Raw genomic sequence first — 23,657 nt, 5'->3', positions numbered from 1 at the left:
CCCTGCTATATGCAGATGAAGCGGTCCTTATGGGCCGCACCCCTAACGCACTACGCACTTTAGTGAATGGCTTTGTTGACCATATGGACTCCCTAGACCTAAAGACTAATTTTAAAAAATCCTTTGTAATGTCATGTGGCCCACAGAAGCGACATATTGAAAGCATTGTTGTGGGGGCAGAGAGACTGGGGTCAACTAGCAGCTTCCCGTATTTGGGAGTGGTCTTTGCTGCGAACAACTCCTGGAGTGGGCATATTGCCCACTCCAGGAGTAAGTTCTCAAAGGCCATTAACTCAATTCTGAGCCTCCCCCGCCCCAAGAAGACCGGTGAGCTGGCTGCTACCTTACAAATATACAAAGCCCAATGCGTCCCGGTTGCCACATACGGTGCTGGGGTTTGGGGAACTGCTAGATGTCCTCATATAATTGCCGAGGAAAACAGATTTTGCAGGAAGCTCCTCTGTGCCCCCATTTCCTCCCCACACTACATATGCCATAAGGAATTGGGGTTGCATTTTATAGGGGATTTTATTCGTGCCCGCCCTGCCCTTTTTTGGCTGGCGATTTGGAAAAATCCTGCCGCCAAATTGACCAGGGACATTATTGAGGATTGTTTACATTGTGATAAGGGCATGGCTATCCCCTGGCTCTCAGGGGTGCTGAGTGCACTTCGCAGCGTGAACTCCCAAAATGTTTTCTTAAAACCCACCATGATTCCATCGAAATGCGAACTTAAAAAAGCACTTTATATGTTGTTCAGTGCCGAAAGGGCAGCGAGGGAGTCTTTGAACCCTAGCATTTCTAGATACCTAGCTCACAATCTTTTAACTCACCCTACACCCAGTTATTTAACTCTCCCAATGAGTCGCTGGGAGCGTGGCCTTATATTCCGTCTTAGGGCAGGTACCATCAAATACGCCCTTAGATTTCCCCTATGGAATTATAATGATCAATGTGTTGAGCCATGCCCGTGTGACTGTCGGAGCAAGCAAACAATTTTACACTTTTTATTTTTCTGTAAATTTTATATCAAGTATATTAAATGGTTTTTAACTCCGTATTTTAAAAAATTAAAACCAATTAGCCTGGAACTCGCATTTTCGATGATTTTGACCCTGGACGACCATGAACTTGTCTTCCGAGTGAGCTCTTTCTTAAAAACTGCGGTTCGTGCTCGATTAACAATGTCTTAAAATTTGTATGATCTGTTGTTTTTACTTGTTAATAGCATCACACTGAGTATTTTGTAACGCTTATTTTATTTACTGTGCTTTTATGGATTATTATTGATCCAAATAAAGTTTCATTGACTTGACTTGACTTGACTTCATAGCATAATTAGATTTTTTTTAATCCCCTCTGCAACTCTCTCTGAAATACTTCAGACACCAGATTACCTACAATATATTGTAGTAGCAAACTTTCTATTCACAGGACAATGTCTAAAGGAGTTGCAGTTAGTGACTTGTTAATCACAGCTCTACAGTGAGCACAACAAGTTTCAAATATAAAAACAGTGGCGCAAGCAATAAACAGATAGGATGGTGGCTTCCCAATTTGTCCTGTGTACAGTGTTCAGCCACACTGAATGAAAAGAAGAGTGACATATACTAGTAGCTTATTTTCAGATCAAACCTGTTATTTGTAAAGTCTCCAAACACTTTATAAAATCAAGTACAGAAAAGTAAGACATTAAAAAAATCATAATAGTTAGGTAGTAGAAATATCTTTATTTGATTTTGAAAAAAACATAAAAGCTCATCAAATTATACAGACATAAACAATATTATCAAGTCACCCAGTCTAAAAATGATATTAATAATTGTCATGCACACACATGTTTACTCATACAATTTGATTAATATCTAGGCTAGCAATCCCCTATTCAACAGATGTTTGGGTAGGATCGAACTTGAGTAATTTGATAATATTCCCTCCCACTCAAGCATGTTTAGTTGTATTAGGAACAATATCACCCTCACTAGCATTAGGGATCCACATGCCCTGACGAATGCCCCAGAATGTCTTAGGCTAGCTTAGTTGGGCGGAAACATGTTGGCAGACAGGGAATTGGGTGTACACCATTGATCTCCATGACCCATTCACTTTAGTTTTTAAACATAGCTAGCGTCCAGTTGAATAAAGGTTTTATCCATGGAACACTTAGATATTTTTACTTTCCATCTGGATCCCCTTTCTTGTCGGTGTTGTCCAGTAAGGTTAAGAACTGCCACCTTCTGTTACCGTCTTTGAGGAGGTTGAGTGCGCCTCAGTGGCACTGTCCTATCGAGGTGGGGAGAGGACTTCTGTGACGAAGCATGACACAATTCAATGTGTGAGGTTTCCTCTTCCACTAAGGATGACCTTTCCTGGGTACCCATCCTAGGGTGAGTATTTGAGTCTCAGGATATTCTGAAGACACATACATGGGATCAACTGGAAGTGCAAATATACTCTACATAGATCCTTAAACTAGTAGCCACCATACCCATTTTTTGCTCATTGCTACATTTTTTAAACCAAAGTCCAAGCGCATAGGATTCAGGGGGGCATTTCAAGGAAGTTCCAGGACTGATCTCACAATGGCCCCTACATTATTCTTGCCCCACAACTCCGCGCCATACACTGCAGCTCCAATGCCCTTTGCTTGATACACTGGAATTACTTGACCAACTGGTCCATAAATCCAATTTTTAAATTTTTGTATTGAAAGCAGAGTTTACATGTCGGAGTGAAAGATGGCGTTTTGCAATTTGTGAGGCCCATGATAGTGAATTTGCCAGCCTCACTGTCAAATAGCTGAATTGCTTCACCTGCTTTAACAAACTGTTTTTGTGGTATTGATTATTAAGCCAAATTCCCCACAAGCTGCTGAAAACCAGTCCACTAGATTTTGAAGCCCCATCGGGGTCCTAGAAATGCATAGGGTATCATTGGCAAAAATGAGTGCGGCCACTGCTTGACCAGCAAGGGAGGGGGGATTGCCTTTGCAATTGGTTAGTGATTCAATCAATCCATGAATGTAAAGGGTGAACAGAGTAATCCCAAGTACACATCCTTGACGCATGCCTCTGTTCACCCTAACGCAGTCAGTCAACCTGCCTCCCCCCCCCCATCTGACTTGAGCGTCATTATCTAATTAGTCTAATAAATATCTTCAATAAATTAGTCGGACCCCCATCTTATTCAGGGCTTCCCATAACTTCTTCTGGAGGAGTAGATCAAATGCAGCACTCAGGTCAACAAACACAACATATACACGCTCCCTATTGTTTGTCACATGTTTCCATAAAATCATTAAAAAATGGGACAATTGGTCTATGGTACTCGTATTTTATCTAAAACCTGCCTGCAGGGGTGACAGTATATTCCCTCCTCTCATCGATTCTCAAAGCCTCTCCAGCAAATGCCTGCAAAATAGTTATTGTGCTATTTCAATCAGACTAATGGGCCTGTAAATCGCAGGGTTGATTTTGTCCCCCTTTTTGAATATGGGTACTACCACGGCACCTAACCAAGAATATGGTATATCTGCTCCCTTTAAAATAGCATTAAAAATATGATGGAGAATCACAACCCAAATTGTGGGTTCCGAGAGATAAAGATCACCCGGAATGTGTTCTAATTTGGGCAATATCTATACAAAGAGAAGAATAATTTGAATTTAAGAAAATCTTAATGAAAAGTATGATTAAATAAAACAGCTGTGCAATGAGTGCTTTGTAGGATATGAGCAATAATTCTAAAATGTAAAGAGACGAGAGTCTCTGCATCTGACGCATATGTAACCCACTACACATTGCCCAGAACAGCTCATCTTATTTTTCTGCCAATTATTGCAGCACTAATTTGCTCAGGACATAACTGTAAAGTATTTGTCTAATATAAGGAGTACTTTTCAGCAGATTTCGAAAGCAAGCTATTGTTGCATTTATGTAATAGACTCACGTTCCCATGTGGAGGAAGACATAAAAAAAACTCTGACAAGAAATGGTTGATTTCCTGCATGGACGTCTAGCTGCGTAGACACTTTCGGGTGCGGCATATGGCTGATATTCCACCACATAAAATACTCCAGCTGCTTCACCCATAGTGTCCTTGTTGAGTAAATGATGCTAAAAGCAGTTGAATATCAGTTGCCTGATCTGAGTGATGGATCTGCCTCTATGTCTGTTGGACTCATTCCCGTGGCAGTCTGCTGAGCAAAGGGAGTGGACTTTCACTTAAGGATTAGTATCATCTACTTCACCCAGCATGTTTGGCAGAGTTGACATGCAGTCATAGGCAGTGTACTCCCACTTTGAGGGTGCATCTGTAGTTTCCACACTTTGAGATGGAAATTCCACTAGTGCAGAAAATCCACTGACAGAGGAGGGCATATGTGGAATTTCCATTGAAGTGTCTTTGTCCATGGTGCTTAGATCTGCTTAGGTGAAAAGACAGCTACTGATGCAGGACAACTCTATCTTTGATGGAGTTTCCAACTCTGTCTTGGCAGAGAAGGAAAATGCACCACAATGTGTGTAATCTCTGGATTTGCCCACATATCTACAAAAGAGTTACGTATAATATAAATTCAACCTGATGGATTTTGATAGACAATCTGCAGTTTCATTTGCAAACCTGTGAACGCAAGATGTATTTTTTATGTAAACAAACGTGTTTTGGACAGACAAGTGTGCCATTGAACCAAAATCAAGAGTCAATTGTGGCTATGGAGGAATCTCCAAAGATCAGTGCAATGAAAAAGGCTGCTGCTATGATGACACCAAACCGGGTACAATCTGGTGCTTCAGCCCTCTCCAGCTGAACGGTAAGGTGATAAGAAGAAGGACGTCTGTGTTTTTAATTTCCAGTTTGTTGTAAAACAGTTGAGGCTATTTTGAAATATCAAATGATTGACTAGTTTGGGACAGTGAAATTCCCCTCTTTGTGGAGCACATGCCAAATTCACATAAGAAATTACTAACACAATGGTCTCCACCACACTAGCTATGCGGTACAGTAAAGTTTGACTTTGAATACTTTGGAGTTGGCATCACCTGTATGGACTTCTGTGCGAGGCAGGCCTGGTATATGATGTCCACTAATGTAAGTGGGCACCTTGCACCAGTCCAGACAACACTTATGGTGATTTAAGAGATCTTAGACAACTTTAAAAGCTCTCTAAGTGGTAGCGGTGGGGAGCAGCCTTCAGACTAAGTTTTGAAGGAGTGTAAAGCAGCTTGTTTTACCAGAATGCAATCTTATAGTATAGATGAAATGAAAAAGAACCACACAAAGTATTTTTAAAAATATGCATTTATTATATGACACTATCTAGTATGTTACAGTATCTCCTACTCTGAGATGGACACAAAAGCAAGGAAAACACAGTAAATAGCATTAATGCACAGTGGGACCAAGGGGGTGACCAAACCACATACTAAGAAAGTGGAATAAGAACCACGACTCGAGTCAGGAAACTTTTGAGCGGATGTAGAATCGCTGGGACCCCAAGGAACCATCCAAGGTGAGTAGATAGGCACCCCATGGAGAGTATGTGCAGTGTGGGAACCTGACTGCAGATTCTGTACAACTCTATGTGTAAGTCGCGGTTGGAGTTTTAAAAATTAAAGACCCTCCCCAGTGGACCCTGAAGAAACCCTGTGGAAGATAGAAGGTTGGAGAGGCACCTCACCCATGCCTAGCACCCATGTTACCTATATTTATATTTGATGTACAGCTCCCATTCACTTTCTTAGCCTCCTCCTTAGAAGTAGTATGAAAATGTACATTATCACTAATTCACCCACAATCAGTGTCTTTAACTTCTGAGCTCAAAGGAGCAGCGGGATCAAACAAATTAGCACATGCAATATCAAGAGCCACAGTTAGTCAAAAGTTAGAATTGGTTTTGGCAGAATCACTTGTTCTTGTTGGAGAGTTGTACACCACCAGCTCATTGTTAGTTATGCCTCTAGGTTCTACATTATGGTCAATATTTTGTTTACGGGTCGGAGATATAATGTAGATTTCCTCTAGAGTTTCTACTTCAGGAAACTACCAGCCACTCCCTACCTTGATTTGGATAAATTATCACAGCCACTAAGTAAACTTCCAACTTCTTGTATTAATGTTTGGTATATCAATAGCCACACAGTTCGCTGGTGTGAGTGATGCAATCTTTTTGGCTGCTTTGAGGGACTTCATTAGGGCTACCCTTAGCCTTCCATTTGCCCATATTCCAAAGAGACCTCTATCAGATAACCAGACGACACATAAACCAAGGAGCAAACCTTATGAGAACAGTACCAGGTATATGGGTAAAACATTCCTTTTGATTGTATGACAGCAGACCCAAACAATAATGAAAGAATGTAAGGACTATAGTATCTGCAGCATTTATGCTTCAGCAAATTAGTTTACATCAAAAACCCATAGCATTATTCCGAGAGCCAAGTTTGGTGGCCCAGCCCAGGCTCTTCTGGGATCTGCCAGATGTGGACGGGTACACCCTTGGCGTGGGCAGCATGCGTCCGTTGCCGCGGGACAGCGGCACAATTATCAGCATGAGAGGTGCCGCAGGGCATGCTTGGGAGTGTAGTTCTACCTTTCCTTGGTTGCTCCACACACAGAGTGGCACCCTAGATGGCAGCAGGCTCCACAGACTTCACCAGCGCCGCATTCAGTGTCATACTTTTCAGTGCGAAATGGGCCGCAGGGCAGGCAGGGTAGGGTAGTTCCTCCTCTCCCTGGTCGCTCCACACGCACAGTCGCAACCCAGATGGCAGCAGGCTCAGCAGACTTCACACAATTGATATAATATTAAGATATAATATATTTGCAGCGTCATAAATAAGTCTTTGGACCTAAAAAGTCACATTGACAAAATTGTTTAACTATATCAAAAAAAAAAAAATTCATGTCAGCTACTGTGTTTTGTCCAAATGAATAGTCATTTGTTGATGATCCATTTCTAGAGGGCAAAACTCATTTCCCATCAGCTTGCTGCACACATTTACCAAACCCCGCCCGGGACTGTGGGTTGTCGTGCGTCATTACAGATGTTACAGTCTCTGCACATAAACCAGCTGCTTGTCCAATAACCATTAGTCATAGCTGATTCCTATCAGTTAGTTATCAATATCAGTTAGTGACTCAAACACATCACAAGAGTCACAAAAGAGTTTATTGGTCTGGGAAGTAACATTAAACGTTATGTTTTACCTACTTTTACATGTGTTTGTTTTTAGGTCTAAATCGTCCAACTGCCTGTCAATTAAATTGGAAATAGGGCTCAGTTCATTATATTTTTACTTTTTGTATGAATAGACTGTGAATGTTTCATTTTTATTCCAGTTTTGAGTGTTTTGGCACAAATTTAAATGTGCATGTATAAATGAGTACCAGAGAAGTACTACATGGCTTACTCAGCATTACTTTGTAATTAAACTCTGTAGAGTCCAAATCTTTATAAAAATGAGTTTTAAACTGGGAGAAACACATTTGAAAATCAAGTAATAATTCTGGTCCTTTTCACTGACAGAATCAAAGGTCCAGGTTTATAAACATTTCATGCAGTGCAGCAAGGCAACTCAGTGGCTGCATTGCGTTTTATTGAGACATCAATAAAGCACCATATTTACAGAAATGTGGTGCTTTTCTGCTGCCTACATTTCTAATGCCTGGAACCCATGAAGGCATTATTGGAAGCCAAGTGTGCCTGCCTTATAGTAGGGAATGTTTTTCTGCCTGAAGGGAAACATTCCTGCCCAAAACCAATCCTTAAAGGCATTTTCCTTTTTCTCAATGGGGTGTGGAATGCATCATACTAAGCAAAAGGAAGTCACAAGGAGAAATAGATACATTTCTCCTCTTTAAGCCTAAACGGCTTGCTAGTTTAAAAATATCTTGGACTAGAACAACAATCATAGTGATTCACATCTACCTTTGCTGAACTTACAACAAAGATTCAGAAAGGTAGAGTTTTCACGCTAAACTTTTCTTTACCACGTCAAATTTCAACTGTGATTGGGCTTTGAAGCTGCTGTGTGAGACAATATTTCAAATGTCCATGCTTTCATATATGACATTTAACTAAGCAATCATTGTATGCCACAATGATATAACAGAAAATCCTGAAAACAAATTTGTCAAATCATATCAGATAAATATTCATAAGATAGCCAATTTGAGAAATATCTATACAAAGAGAAGGATAATTTGAATTTGGAAAAACCTTAGTGAAAAGTAGAACTAAATAAAGCAGCTTTGCATTGAGTGCTTTGTAGGATATGAGCAATAATTCTAAAATGTACAGTGATGAGAGTCTCTGAATCTGACGCATATGTAACCCACTACACATTCCCCAGAACAGCTCATCTCATTTTTCTACCAATTATTTCAACACTAGTTTGCTCAGGACAAAACTGTAAAGTATTTGTCTAATTTAAAGAGTACTTTTCAGCAGATTTCTGAAGAAAACTATTATTATACTTATGTAATAGACTTACGTTCTCATTTGGAGGAGGACAGGAAATAACATCGGACAGGAAATGGTTGATTTCCTGCATGGACTTCTAGCTGCATAGACACTTTGGGGTGCTGCATATGGCTGATATTCCCTCACATAAAATACTCCAGCTGCTTCACCCATGGTGTCATTATTGAGTAAATGATGCTAAAACTGGTTGAATATCAGTTGCCTGATCTGAGTGATGGATCTGCCACTAACTCTATTAGAGTCATTACTGTGGCAGTCTGCTGAGCAAAGGGAGTCGCCTTTCACTTAAGGATTAGTAACATTTACTTCACCCAGCATGTTAGACAGAGTAGACATTCAGTCTTTGGCAGTGTACTCCCACTTTGTGGGGGCATCTGTAGTGTCCACACTTTGAGATGCAACCTCCACTAGCGCAGAAAATCCACTGGCAGAGGAGGGCATTTGTGGATTTTCCATTGAAGTGTCTTTGTCCATACTGCTTAGATCTGCCTGGGTGAAAAAACAGATACTGATGCAGGACAACTCTATCTTTGATGGAGTTTCCAACTCTGTCTTGGCAGAGAAGGAAAATGCACCACAATGTGTGTAATCTCTGGATTTTGCTCACAGATCTACAGTAGAGTTATGTATAATATAAATTCAACCTGATGGATTTTGTTAGACAATCTGCAGTTTCATTTGCTAACCTGTGATTGCAAGATGTATTTTTATGTAAACAAATGTGTATTCCACAGTCGAATGTGCCATTGAACCAAAATCAAGAGTCAATTGTGGCTACGAAGGAATCACCAAAGAGCAGTGCAATGTAAAAGGCTGCTGCTATGATGACAGCAAACCGGGAACCATCTGGTGCTTCAATCGACTTCAGCCGAACGGTAAGGTGCTAAGAAGAAGGACGTCTGTGTTTTCAATTTCCGGTTTCTTGTAAAACAGTTGAGGATATTTTGAAATATTAAATGATTGACTAGAGTTGAACAGCGAAATACCCCTCTTTGTAGAACACATGCCAAATTCACATAAGAAACTACTGACACAATGGCCTCCAGCATACTCTCTATGCAGTACAGGAAAGCTTGACTTTGGATACTTCGAAGTTGGTATCACTTCTATGGCCTTCTGTGATAAGCTGGCCTGGTATATGATGTCCACTAATGTAAGCGGGCACCGTGCACCAGTCCATACAACCCTTATGGTGATGTAAGAGGTCTTAAGACAACTGTTAAAGCTCTCTAAGTAGTAGCTGTGGAGAGCAGCCTTCAGGCTAAGTCTTGAAGGAGTATAAAGCAGTGTGTTGTATCAGAATGCAATCTTATAGGATAGATTAAATGGAAAAGAACCACACAAAGTATTTTTAATAATATGTATATATTATATGACACTATCTAGTACATTACAAAAGTTCCTAAACCGAGATAGACACAAAGCACACAATACTTTATCAAATAAATCACAGTTAATAGCACTAATGCACAGTGGGCCCCAGAGGGGATCAAAACATATACTAAGAAAGTCGCATAAGAACCACCACTCGAGTCAGGACAATGTCGAGAGGATATAGAATCTAAGGGACCCCAAGGAACCACTAAAGATGAGTAGATAGGGACCCCCCGGTTAGTGCATGCACTGTGGGAACACTACTGCGGGCTCCGTACAACTCTACGCATAAGTCGCGGTGGAGTTTTAAAGATTAAGGACACTTCCCTGTCTTCCCAATGATATAACAGAAAATACCCAAAACAACTTTGTCAGATGACGTCAGGTAAATATTCGTAAGATAGCCAATTTGAGAAATATCTATATAAAGAGAATGATAATTTGAATTTTGAAAAAGTCTTAGTGAACAGTAGGATTAAATAAAACACCTGTGTAATGAGTGCTTTGTAGGAAATGAGCAATCATTCTAAAATGTAAAGAGACGAGAGTCTCTGAATCTGACGCATATGTAACCCACTACACATTACCCAGAACAGCTCATCTCATTTTTCTGCCAATTATTGCAGCACTAGTTTGCTCAGGACATAACTGTAACATATTTGTCCAGTGTAAGGAGGACTTTTCAGCAGCTTTCTAGAGGAAAATATTGTTGCATTAATGTAAGAGACTTACCTTCTCATTTTGAGGATGACAGTAAAAAAAATCTCACAGGAAATGGTTGATTTCCTTCATGGACTTTTAGCTGCATAGCTAATTTGGGGTTCTGCATATGGCTGATATTCCATGACGTAAAATACTCCAGCTGCTTCACCCATGGTGTCATTGTTGAGTAAATGATGCTAAAACTTGTTGAATATCAGTTGCCTGATCTGAGTGATGGATCTGCCACTAACTCTGTTAGAGACATTACTGTGGCAGTCTGCTGCACAAAGGGAGTCGCCTTTCACTTAAGGATTAGTAACATTTACTTCACCCAGCATGTTTGACAGAGTAGACATGCAGTCATTGGCAGTGTACTCCCACTTTGTGGGTGCATCTGTAGTGTCCACACTTTGAGATGGAAATTCCACTAGCGCAGAAAATCTACTGGCAGAGGAGGGCATTTGTGGATTTTCCATTGAAGTGTCTTTGTCCATAGTGCTTATATCTGCTAAGTTGAAAAAACAGCTACTGATGGAGGACAACTCTATCTCTGATGGAGTTTCCTTCTCTGTCTTGGCAGAGAAGGAAAATGCACCACAATGTGTGTAATCTCTGGATTTGCCAACATATCTACAATTGATTTACGCATAATATAAATTCAACCTGATGGATTTTGATAGACAATCTGCAGTTTCATTTGCTAACCTGTGATTGCAAGATGTATTTTTTATGTAAACAAATGTGTTTTCCACAGTCGAATGTGCCATTGAACCAAATTCAAGAGTCAATTGTGGCTTCGGAGGAATCACCAAAGAGCAGTGCAATGTAAAAGGCTGCTGCTATGATGACAGCAAACCGGGAACCATCTGGTGCTTCAATCCTCTCCAGCCAAATGGTAAGGTGCTAAGAAGAAGGACGTCTGTGTTTTCAATTTCTGTTTTATTGCAAAACAATTGAGGCTATTTTGAAATATCAAATGATTAACTAGATTTGGACACCCAAATTCTCCTCTTTATGGAACACAAGCCACATTCACATAAGAAACTACTAACACAATGGCCTCCAGCATACTCTCTATGCAGTACAGGAAAGCTTGACTTTGAATACTTCGAAGTTGGTATCACTTCTATGGCCTTCTGTGATAAGCTGGCCTGGTATATGATGTCCACTAATGTAAGCGGGCACCGTGCACCAGTCCATACAACCCTTATGGTGATTTAAGAGGTCTTAGACAACTGTTAAAGCTCTCTAAGTAGTAGCTGTGGAGAGCAGCCTTCAGGCTAAGTCTTGAAGGAGTATAAAGCAGTGTGTTGTATCAGAATGCAATCTTATAGGATAGATTAAATGGAAAAGAACCACACAAAGTATTTTTAATAATATGTATATATTATATGACACTATCTAGTACATTACAAAAGTTCCTAAACCGAGATAGACACAAAGCACACAATACTTTATCAAATAAATCACAGTTAATAGCACTAATGCACAGTGGGCCCCAGAGGGGATCAAAACATATACTAAGAAAGTCGCATAAGAACCACCACTCGAGTCAGGACAATGTTGAGAGGATATAGAATCTAAGGGACCCCAAGGAACCACTAAAGATAAGTAGATAGGGACCCCCCGGTGAGTGCATGCACTGTGGGAACACTACTGCGGGCTTCGTACAACTCTACGCATAAGTCGCGGTGGAGTTTTAAAGATTAAGGACCCTTCCCTGTCTTCCCAATGATATAACAGAAAATACCCAAAACAACTTTGTCAGATGACGTCAGGTAAATATTCGTAAGATAGCCAATTTGAGAAATATCTATATAAAGAGAATGATAATTTGAATTTTGAAAAAGTCTTAGTGAACAGTAGGATTAAATAAAACACCTGTGTAATGAGTGCTTTGTAGGAAATGAGCAATCATTCTAAAATGTAAAGAGACGAGGGTCTCTGAATCTGACGCATATGTAACCCACTACACATTACCCAGACCAGCTCATCTCATTTTTCTGCCAATTATTGCAGCACTAGTTTGCTCAGGACATAACTGTAACGTATTTGTCCAGTGTAAGGAGGACTTTTCAGCAGATTTCTAGAGGAAAATATTGCTGCATTAATGTAAGAGACTTACCTACTCATTTGAAGGAGGACAGTGAATAAAATCTCACAGGAAATGGTTGATTTCCTTCATGGACTTTTAGCTGCATAGCTAATTTGGGGTTCTGCATATGGCTGATATTCCATGACGTAAAATAATCCAGCTGCTTCACCCATGGTGTCATTGTTGAGTAAATGATGCTAAAACTTGTTGAATATCAGTTGCCTGATCTGAGTGATGGATCTGCCACTAACTCTGTTAGAGACATTACTGTGGCAGTCTGCTGCACAAAGGGAGTCGCCTTTCACTTAAGGATTAGTAACATTTACTTCACCCAGCATATTTGACAGAGTAGACATGCAGTCATTGGCAGTGTACTCCCACTTTGTGGGTGCATCTGTAGTGTCCACACTTAGAGATGGAAATTCCACTAGCGCAGAAAATCCACTGGCAGAGGACGGCATTTGTGGATTTTCCATTGAAGTGTTTTTGTCCATAATGCTTATATCTGCTAAGTTGAAAAAACAGCTACTGATGCAGGACAACTCTATCTTTGATGGAGTTTCCTTCTCTGTCTTGGCAGAGAAGGAAAATGCACCACAATGTGTGTAATCTCTGGATTTGCCAACATATCTACAATTGATTTACGCATTATATAAATTCAACCTGATGGATTTTGATAGACAATCTGCAGTTTAATTTGCTAACCTGTGATTGCAAGACGTATTTTTTATGTAAACAAATGTGTTTTCCACAGTCGAATGTGCCATTGAACCAAAATCAAGAGTCAATTGTGGCTTCGGAGGAATCACCAAAGAGCAGTGCAATGTAAAAGGCTGCTGCTATGATGACAGCAAACTGGGAACCATCTGGTGCTTCAATCCACTTCAGCCGAACGGTAAGGTGCTAAGAAGAAGGACGTCTGTGTTTTCAATTTCCGGTTTCTTGTAAAACAGTTGAGGATATTTTGAAATATTAAATGATTGACTAGATTTGAACAGCGAAATACCCCTCTTTGTAGAACACATGCCAAATTCACATAAGAAACTACTGACACAATGACCTCCACCATACTATCTATGCAGTACAGGAAAGTTTGACTTTGAATACTTCGAAGTTGGTATCACTTCTATGGCCTTCTGTGATAAGCTGGCCTGGTATATGATGTCCACTAATGTAAGCGGGCACCGTGCACCAGTCCATACAACCCTTATGGTGATTTAAGAGGTCTTAGACAACTGTTAAAGCTCTCTAAGTAGTAGCTGTGGAGAGCAGCCTTCAGGCTAAGTCTTGAAGGAGTATAAAGCAGTGTGTTGTATCAGAATGAAATCTTATAGGATAGATTAAATGGAAAAGAACCACACAAAGTATTTTTAATAATATGTATATATTATATGACACTATCTAGTACATTACAAAAGTTCCTAAACCGAGATAGACACAAAGCACACAATACTTTATCAAATAAATCACAGTTAATAGCACTAATGCACAGTGGGCCCCAGAGGGGATCAAAACATATACTAAGAAAGTCGCATAAGAACCACCACTCGAGTCAGGACAATGTCGAGAGGATATAGAATCTAAGGGACCCCAAGGAACCACTAAAGGTGAGTAGATAGGGACCCCCCGGTGAGTGCATGCACTGTGGGAACACTACTGCGGGCTCCGTACAACTCTACGCATAAGTCGCGGTGGAGTTTTAAAGATTAAGGACCCTTCCCTGTCTTCCCAAGGATATAACAGAAAATACCCAAAACAACTTTGTCAGATGACGTCAGGTAAATATTCGTAAGATAGCCAATTTGAGAAATATCTATATAAAGAGAATGATAATTTGAATTTTGAAAAAGTCTTAGTGAACAGTAGGATTAAATAAAACACCTGTGTAATGAGTGCTTTGTAGGAAATGAGCAATCATTCTAAAATGTAAAGAGACGAGAGTCTCTGAATCTGACGCATATGTAACCCACTACACATTACCCAGAACAGCTCATCTCATTTTTCTGCCAATTATTGCAGCACTTGTTTGCTCAGGACATAACTGTAACGTATTTGTCCAGTGTAATGAGGACTTTTCAGCAGATTTCTAGAGGAAAATATTGTTGCATTAATGTAAGAGACTTACCTTCTCATTTTGAGGATGACAGTAAAAAAAATCTCACAGGAAATGGTTGATTTCCTTCATGGACTTTTAGCTGCATAGCTAATTTGGGGTTCTGCATATGGCTGATATTCCATGACGTAAAATACTCCAGCTGCTTCACCCATGGTGTCATTGTTGAGTAAATGATGCTAAAACTTGTTGAATATCAGTTGCCTGATCTGAGTGATGGATCTGCCACTAACTCTGTTAGAGACATTACTGTGGCAGTCTGCTGAAAAAGGGAGTCGCCTTTCACTTAAGGATTAGTAACATTTACTTCACCCAGCATGTTTGACAGAGTAGACATGCAGTCATTGGCAGTGTACTCCCACTTTGTGGGTGCATCTGTAGTGTCCACACTTTGAGATGGAAATTCCACTAGCGCAGAAAATCTACTGGCAGAGGAGGGCATTTGTGGATTTTCCATTGAAGTGTCTTTGTCCATAGTGCTTATATCTGCTAAGTTGAAAAAACAGCTACTGATGGAGGACAACTCTATCTCTGATGGAGTTTCCTTCTCTGTCTTGGCAGAGAAGGAAAATGCACCACAATGTGTATAATCTCTGGATTTGCCAACATATCTACAATTGATTTACGCATAATATAAATTCAACCTGATGGATTTTGATAGACAATCTGCAGTTTCATTTGCTAACCTGTGATTGCAAGATGTATTTTTTATGTAAACAAATGTGTTTTCCACAGTCGAATGTGCCATTGAACCAAAATCAAGAGTCAATTGTGGCTTCGGAGGAATCACCAAAGAGCAGTGCAATGTAAAAGGCTGCTGCTATGATGACAGCAAACCGGGAACCATCTGGTGCTTCAATCCTCTCCAGCCAAATGGTAAGGTGCTAAGAAGAAGGACGTCTGTGTTTTCAATTTCCAGTTTCTTGTAAAACAGTTGAGGATATTTTGAAATATTAAATGATTGACTAGATTTGAACAGCGAAATACCCCTCTTTGTAGAACACATGCCAAATTCACATAAGAAACTACTGACACAATGGCCTCCAGCATACTCTCTATGCAGCACAGGAAAGCTTGACTTTGAATACTTCGAAGTTGGTATCACTTCTATGGCCTTCTGTGATAAGCTGGACTGGTATATGATGTCCACTAATGTAAGCGGGCACCGTGCACCAGTCCATACAACCCTTATGGTGATTTAAGAGGTCTTAGACAACTGTTAAAGCTCTCTAAGTAGTAGCTGTGGAGAGCAGCCTTCAGGCTAAGTCTTGAAGGAGTATAAAGCAGTGTGTTGTATCAGAATGCAATCTTATAGGATAGATTAAATGGAAAAGAACCACACAAAGTATTTTTAATAATATGTATATATTATATGACACTATCTAGTACATTACAAAAGTTCCTAAACCGAGATAGACACAAAGCACACAATACTTTATCAAATAAATCACAGTTAATAGCACTAATGCACAGTGGGCCCCAGAGGGGATCAAAACATATACTAAGAAAGTCGCATAAGAACCACCACTCGAGTCAGGACAATGTCGAGAGGATATAGAATCTAAGGGACCCCAAGGAACCACTAAAGATGAGTAGATAGGGACCCCCCGGTGAGTGCATGCACTGTGGGAACACTACTGCGGGCTCCGTACAACTCTACGCATAAGTCGCGGTGGAGTTTTAAAGATTAAGGACACTTCCCTGTCTTCCCAATGATATAACAGAAAATACCCAAAACAACTTTGTCAGATGACGTCAGGTAAATATTCGTAAGATAGCCAATTTGAGAAATATCTATATAAAGAGAATGATAATTTGAATTTTGAAAAAGTCTTAGTGAACAGTAGGATTAAATAAAACACCTGTGTAATGAGTGCTTTGTAGGAAATGAGCAATCATTCTAAAATGTAAAGAGACGAGAGTCTCTGAATCTGACGCATATGTAACCCACTACACATTACCCAGAACAGCTCATCTCATTTTTCTACCAATTATTGCAGCACTAGTTTGCTCAGGACATAACTGTAACATATTTGTCCAGTGTAAGGAGGACTTTTCAGCAGATTTCTAGAGGAAAATATTGTTGCATTAATGTAAGAGACTTACCTACTCATTTGAAGGAGGACAGTGAATAAAATCTCACAGGAAATGGTTGATTTCCTTCATGGACTTTTAGCTGCATAGCTAATTTGGGGTTCTGCATATGGCTGATATTCCATGACGTAAAATAATCCAGCTGCTTCACCCATGGTGTCATTGTTGAGTAAATGATGCTAAAACTTGTTGAATATCAGTTGCCTGATCTGAGTGATGGATCTGCCACTAACTCTGTTAGAGACATTACTGTGGCAGTCTGCTGAACAAAGGGAGTCGCCTTTCACTTAAGGATTAGTAACATTTACTTCACCCAGCATATTTGACAGAGTAGACATGCAGTCATTGGCAGTGTACTCCCACTTTGTGGGTGCATCTGTAGTGTCCACACTTTGAGATGGAAATTCCACTAGCGCAGAAAATCCACTGGCAGAGGAGGGCATTTGTGGATTTTCCATTGAAGTGTTTTTGTCCATAGTGCTGATATCTGCTAAGTTGAAAAAACAGCTACTGATGCAGGACAACTCTATCTTTGATGGAGTTTCCTTCTCTGTCTTGGCAGAGAAAGAAAATGCACCACAATGTGTGTAATCTCTGGATTTGCCAACATATCTACAATTGATTTACGCATTATATAAATTCAACCTGATGGATTTTGATAGACAATCTGCAGTTTAATTTGCTAACCTGTGATTGCAAGATGTATTTTTTATGTAAACAAATGTGTTTTCCACAGTCGAATGTGCCATTGAACCAAAATCAAGAGTCAACTGTGGCTTCGGAGGAATCACCAAAGAGCAGTGCAATGTAAAAGGCTGCTGCTATGATGACAGCAAACCGGGAACCATCTGGTGCTTCAATCCACTTCAGCCGAACGGTAAGGTGCTAAGAAGAAGGACGTCTGTGTTTTCAATTTCCGGTTTCTTGTAAAACAGTTGAGGATATTTTGAAATATTAAATGATTGACTAGATTTGAACAGCGAAATATCCCTCTTTGTAGAACACATGCCAAATTCACATAAGAAACTACTGACACAATGGCCTCCAGCATACTCTCTATGCAGTACAGGAAAGCTTGACTTGGAATACTTCGAAGTTGGTATCACTTCTATGGCCTTCTGTGATAAGCTGGCCTGGTATATGATGTCCACTAATGTAAGCGGGCACCGTGCACCAGTCCATACAACCCTTATGGTGATTTAAGAGGTCTTAGACAACTGTTAAAGCTCTCTAAGTAGTAGCTGTGGAGAGCAGCCTTCAGGCTAAGTCTTGAAGGAGTATAAAGCAGTGTGTTGTATCAGAATGCAATCTTATAGGATAGATTAAATGGAAAAGAACCACACAAAGTATTTTTAATAATATGTATATATTATATGACACTATCTAGTACATTACAAAAGTTCCTAAACCGAGATAGACACAAAGCACACAATACTTTATCAAATAAATCACAGTTAATAGCACTAATGCACAGTGGGCCCCAGAGGGGATCAAAACATATACTAAGAAAGTCGCATAAGAACCACCACTCGAGTCAGGACAATGTCGAGAGGATATAGAATCTAAGGGACCCCAAGGAACCACTAAAGATGAGTAGATAGGGACCCCCCGGTGAGTGCATGCACTGTGGGAACACTACTGAGGGCTCCGTACAACTCTACGCATAAGTCGCGGTGGAGTTTTAAAGATTAAGGACCCTTCCCTGTCTTCCCAATGATATAACAGAAAATACCCAAAACAACTTTGTCAGATGACGTCAGGTAAATATTCGTAAGATAGCCAATTTGAGAAATATCTATATAAAGAGAATGATAATTTGAATTTTGAAAAAGTCTTAGTGAACAGTAGGAATAAATAAAACACCTGTGTAATGAGTGCTTTGTAGGAAATGAGCAATCATTCTAAAATGTAAAGAGACGAGGGTCTCTGAATCTGACGCATATGTAACCCACTACACATTACCCAGACCAGCTCATCTCATTTTTCTGCCAATTATTGCAGCACTAGTTTGCTCAGGACATAACTGTAACGTATTTGTCCAGTGTAAGGAGGACTTTTCAGCAGATTTCTAGAGGAAAATATTGCTGCATTAATGTAAGAGACTTACCTACTCATTTGAAGGAGGACAGTGAATAAAATCTCACAGGAAATGGTTGATTTCCTTCATGGACTTTTAGCTGCATAGCTAATTTGGGGTTCTGCATATGGCTGATATTCCATGACGTAAAATAATCCAGCTGCTTCACCCATGGTGTCATTGTTGAGTAAATGATGCTAAAACTTGTTGAATATCAGTTGCCTGATCTGAGTGATGGATCTGCCACTAACTCTGTTAGAGACATTACTGTGGCAGTCTGCTGCACAAAGGGAGTCGCCTTTCACTTAAGGATTAGTAACATTTACTTCACCCAGCATATTTGACAGAGTAGACATGCAGTCATTGGCAGTGTACTCCCACTTTGTGGGTGCATCTGTAGTGTCCACACTTAGAGATGGAAATTCCACTAGCGCAGAAAATCCACTGGCAGAGGAGGGCATTTGTGGATTTTCCATTGAAGTGTTTTTGTCCATAATGCTTATATCTGCTAAGTTGAAAAAACAGCTACTGATGCAGGACAACTCTATCTTTGATGGAGTTTCCTTCTCTGTCTTGGCAGAGAAGGAAAATGCACCACAATGTGTGTAATCTCTGGATTTGCCAACATATCTACAATTGATTTACGCATTATATAAATTCAACCTGATGGATTTTGATAGACAATCTGCAGTTTAATTTGCTAACCTGTGATTGCAAGATGTATTTTTTATGTAAACAAATGTGTTTTCCACAGTCGAATGTGCCATTGAACCAAAATCAAGAGTCAATTGTGGCTTCGGAGGAATCACCAAAGAGCAGTGCAATGTAAAAGGCTGCTGCTATGATGACAGCAAACTGGGAACCATCTGGTGCTTCAATCCACTTCAGCCGAACGGTAAGGTGCTAAGAAGAAGGACGTCTGTGTTTTCAATTTCCGGTTTCTTGTAAAACAGTTGAGGATATTTTGAAATATTAAATGATTGACTAGATTTGAACAGCGAAATACCCCTCTTTGTAGAACACATGCCAAATTCACATAAGAAACTACTGACACAATGACCTCCACCATACTATCTATGCAGTACAGGAAAGTTTGACTTTGAATACTTCGAAGTTGGTATCACTTCTATGGCCTTCTGTGATAAGCTGGCCTGGTATATGATGTCCACTAATGTAAGCGGGCACCGTGCACCAGTCCATACAACCCTTATGGTGATTTAAGAGGTCTTAGACAACTGTTAAAGCTCTCTAAGTAGTAGCTGTGGAGAGCAGCCTTCAGGCTAAGTCTTGAAGGAGTATAAAGCAGTGTGTTGTATCAGAATGAAATCTTATAGGATAGATTAAATGGAAAAGAACCACACAAAGTATTTTTAATAATATGTATATATTATATGACACTATCTAGTACATTACAAAAGTTCCTAAACCGAGATAGACACAAAGCACACAATACTTTATCAAATAAATCACAGTTAATAGCACTAATGCACAGTGGGCCCCAGAGGGGATCAAAACATATACTAAGAAAGTCGCATAAGAACCACCACTCGAGTCAGGACAATGTCGAGAGGATATAGAATCTAAGGGACCCCAAGGAACCACTAAAGGTGAGTAGATAGGGACCCCCCGGTGAGTGCATGCACTGTGGGAACACTACTGCGGGCTCCGTACAACTCTACGCATAAGTCGCGGTGGAGTTTTAAAGATTAAGGACCCTTCCCTGTCTTCCCAAGGATATAACAGAAAATACCCAAAACAACTTTGTCAGATGACGTCAGGTAAATATTCGTAAGATAGCCAATTTGAGAAATATCTATATAAAGAGAATGATAATTTGAATTTTGAAAAAGTCTTAGTGAACAGTAGGATTAAATAAAACACCTGTGTAATGAGTGCTTTGTAGGAAATGAGCAATCATTCTAAAATGTAAAGAGACGAGAGTCTCTGAATCTGACGCATATGTAACCCACTACACATTACCCAGAACAGCTCATCTCATTTTTCTGCCAATTATTGCAGCACTTGTTTGCTCAGGACATAACTGTAACGTATTTGTCCAGTGTAATGAGGACTTTTCAGCAGATTTCTAGAGGAAAATATTGTTGCATTAATGTAAGAGACTTACCTTCTCATTTTGAGGATGACAGTAAAAAAAATCTCACAGGAAATGGTTGATTTCCTTCATGGACTTTTAGCTGCATAGCTAATTTGGGGTTCTGCATATGGCTGATATTCCATGACGTAAAATACTCCAGCTGCTTCACCCATGGTGTCATTGTTGAGTAAATGATGCTAAATCTTGTTGAATATCAGTTGCCTGATCTGAGTGATGGATCTGCCACTAACTCTGTTAGAGACATTACTGTGGCAGTCTGCTGAAAAAGGGAGTCGCCTTTCACTTAAGGATTAGTAACATTTACTTCACCCAGCATGTTTGACAGAGTAGACATGCAGTCATTGGCAGTGTACTCCCACTTTGTGGGTGCATCTGTAGTGTCCACACTTTGAGATGGAAATTCCACTAGCGCAGAAAATCTACTGGCAGAGGAGGGCATTTGTGGATTTTCCATTGAAGTGTCTTTGTCCATAGTGCTTATATCTGCTAAGTTGAAAAAACAGCTACTGATGGAGGACAACTCTATCTCTGATGGAGTTTCCTTCTCTGTCTTGGCAGAGAAGGAAAATGCACCACAATGTGTATAATCTCTGGATTTGCCAACATATCTACAATTGATTTACGCATAATATAAATTCAACCTGATGGATTTTGATAGACAATCTGCAGTTTCATTTGCTAACCTGTGATTGCAAGATGTATTTTTTATGTAAACAAATGTGTTTTCCACAGTCGAATGTGCCATTGAACCAAAATCAAGAGTCAATTGTGGCTTCGGAGGAATCACCAAAGAGCAGTGCAATGTAAAAGGCTGCTGCTATGATGACAGCAAACCGGGAACCATCTGGTGCTTCAATCCTCTCCAGCCAAATGGTAAGGTGCTAAGAAGAAGGACGTCTGTGTTTTCAATTTCCAGTTTCTTGTAAAACAGTTGAGGATATTTTGAAATATTAAATGATTGACTAGATTTGAACAGCGAAATACCCCTCTTTGTAGAACACATGCCAAATTCACATAAGAAACTACTGACACAATGGCCTCCAGCATACTCTCTATGCAGCACAGGAAAGCTTGACTTTGAATACTTCGAAGTTGGTATCACTTCTATGGCCTTCTGTGATAAGCTGGACTGGTATATGATGTCCACTAATGTAAGCGGGCACCGTGCACCAGTCCATACAACCCTTATGGTGATTTAAGAGGTCTTAGACAACTGTTAAAGCTCTCTAAGTAGTAGCTGTGGAGAGCAGCCTTCAGGCTAAGTCTTGAAGGAGTATAAAGCAGTGTGTTGTATCAGAATGCAATCTTATAAAATAGATTAAATGGAAAAGAACCACACAAAGTATTTTTAATAATATGTATATATTATATGACACTATCTAGTACATTACAAAAGTTCCTAAACCGAGATAGACACAAAGCACACAATACTTTATCAAATAAATCACAGTTAATAGCACTAATGCACAGTGGGCCCCAGAGGGGATCAAAACATATACTAAGAAAGTCGCATAAGAACCACCACTCGAGTCAGGACAATGTCGAGAGGATATAGAATCTAAGGGACCCCAAGGAACCACTAAAGATGAGTAGATAGGGACCCCCCGGTGAGTGCATGCACTGTGGGAACACTACTGCGGGCTCCGTACAACTCTACGCATAAGTCGCGGTGGAGTTTTAAAGATTAAGGACACTTCCCTGTCTTCCCAATGATATAACAGAAAATACCCAAAACAACTTTGTCAGATGACGTCAGGTAAATATTCGTAAGATAGCCAATTTGAGAAATATCTATATAAAGAGAATGATAATTTGAATTTTGAAAAAGTCTTAGTGAACAGTAGGATTAAATAAAACACCTGTGTAATGAGTGCTTTGTAGGAAATGAGCAATCATTCTAAAATGTAAAGAGACGAGAGTCTCTGAATCTGACGCATATGTAACCCACTACACATTACCCAGAACAGCTCATCTCATTTTTCTACCAATTATTGCAGCACTAGTTTGCTCAGGACATAACTGTAACATATTTGTCCAGTGTAAGGAGGACTTTTCAGCAGATTTCTAGAGGAAAATATTGTTGCATTAATGTAAGAGACTTACCTACTCATTTGAAGGAGGACAGTGAATAAAATCTCACAGGAAATGGTTGATTTCCTTCATGGACTTTTAGCTGCATAGCTAATTTGGGGTTCTGCATATGGCTGATATTCCATGACGTAAAATAATCCAGCTGCTTCACCCATGGTGTCATTGTTGAGTAAATGATGCTAAAACTTGTTGAATATCAGTTGCCTGATCTGAGTGATGGATCTGCCACTAACTCTGTTAGAGACATTACTGTGGCAGTCTGCTGAACAAAGGGAGTCGCCTTTCACTTAAGGATTAGTAACATTTACTTCACCCAGCATATTTGACAGAGTAGACATGCAGTCATTGGCAGTGTACTCCCACTTTGTGGGTGCATCTGTAGTGTCCACACTTTGAGATGGAAATTCCACTAGCGCAGAAAATCCACTGGCAGAGGAGGGCATTTGTGGATTTTCCATTGAAGTGTTTTTGTCCATAGTGCTGATATCTGCTAAGTTGAAAAAACAGCTA

General features: G+C 39.9%; 1 protein-coding gene across 1 annotated transcript in view; it reads left to right on the top strand.

Annotated features, from left to right (window-relative positions):
* The window catches only part of LOC146829994 (uncharacterized), a 135,976-nt gene that overhangs the window by 12,649 nt on the left and 99,670 nt on the right, over positions 1 to 23,657 (top strand). Inside the window, exons 3-9 of the mRNA XM_085604237.1 lie at positions 9,220 to 9,360; positions 11,316 to 11,456; positions 13,411 to 13,551; positions 15,505 to 15,645; positions 17,600 to 17,740; positions 19,695 to 19,835; positions 21,789 to 21,929. Coding sequence (XP_085460363.1) covers positions 9,220 to 9,360; positions 11,316 to 11,456; positions 13,411 to 13,551; positions 15,505 to 15,645; positions 17,600 to 17,740; positions 19,695 to 19,835; positions 21,789 to 21,929 — 987 coding nt within the window. The remainder of the gene's footprint in view (positions 1 to 9,219; positions 9,361 to 11,315; positions 11,457 to 13,410; positions 13,552 to 15,504; positions 15,646 to 17,599; positions 17,741 to 19,694; positions 19,836 to 21,788; positions 21,930 to 23,657) is intronic.

This window comes from Triturus cristatus, chromosome 5_1 (genome assembly GCF_964204655.1).
Source record: "Triturus cristatus chromosome 5_1, aTriCri1.1, whole genome shotgun sequence".
NCBI lineage: Eukaryota > Metazoa > Chordata > Amphibia > Caudata > Salamandridae > Triturus > Triturus cristatus.
This window is presented reverse-complemented; position numbering and strand designations above follow the sequence as displayed.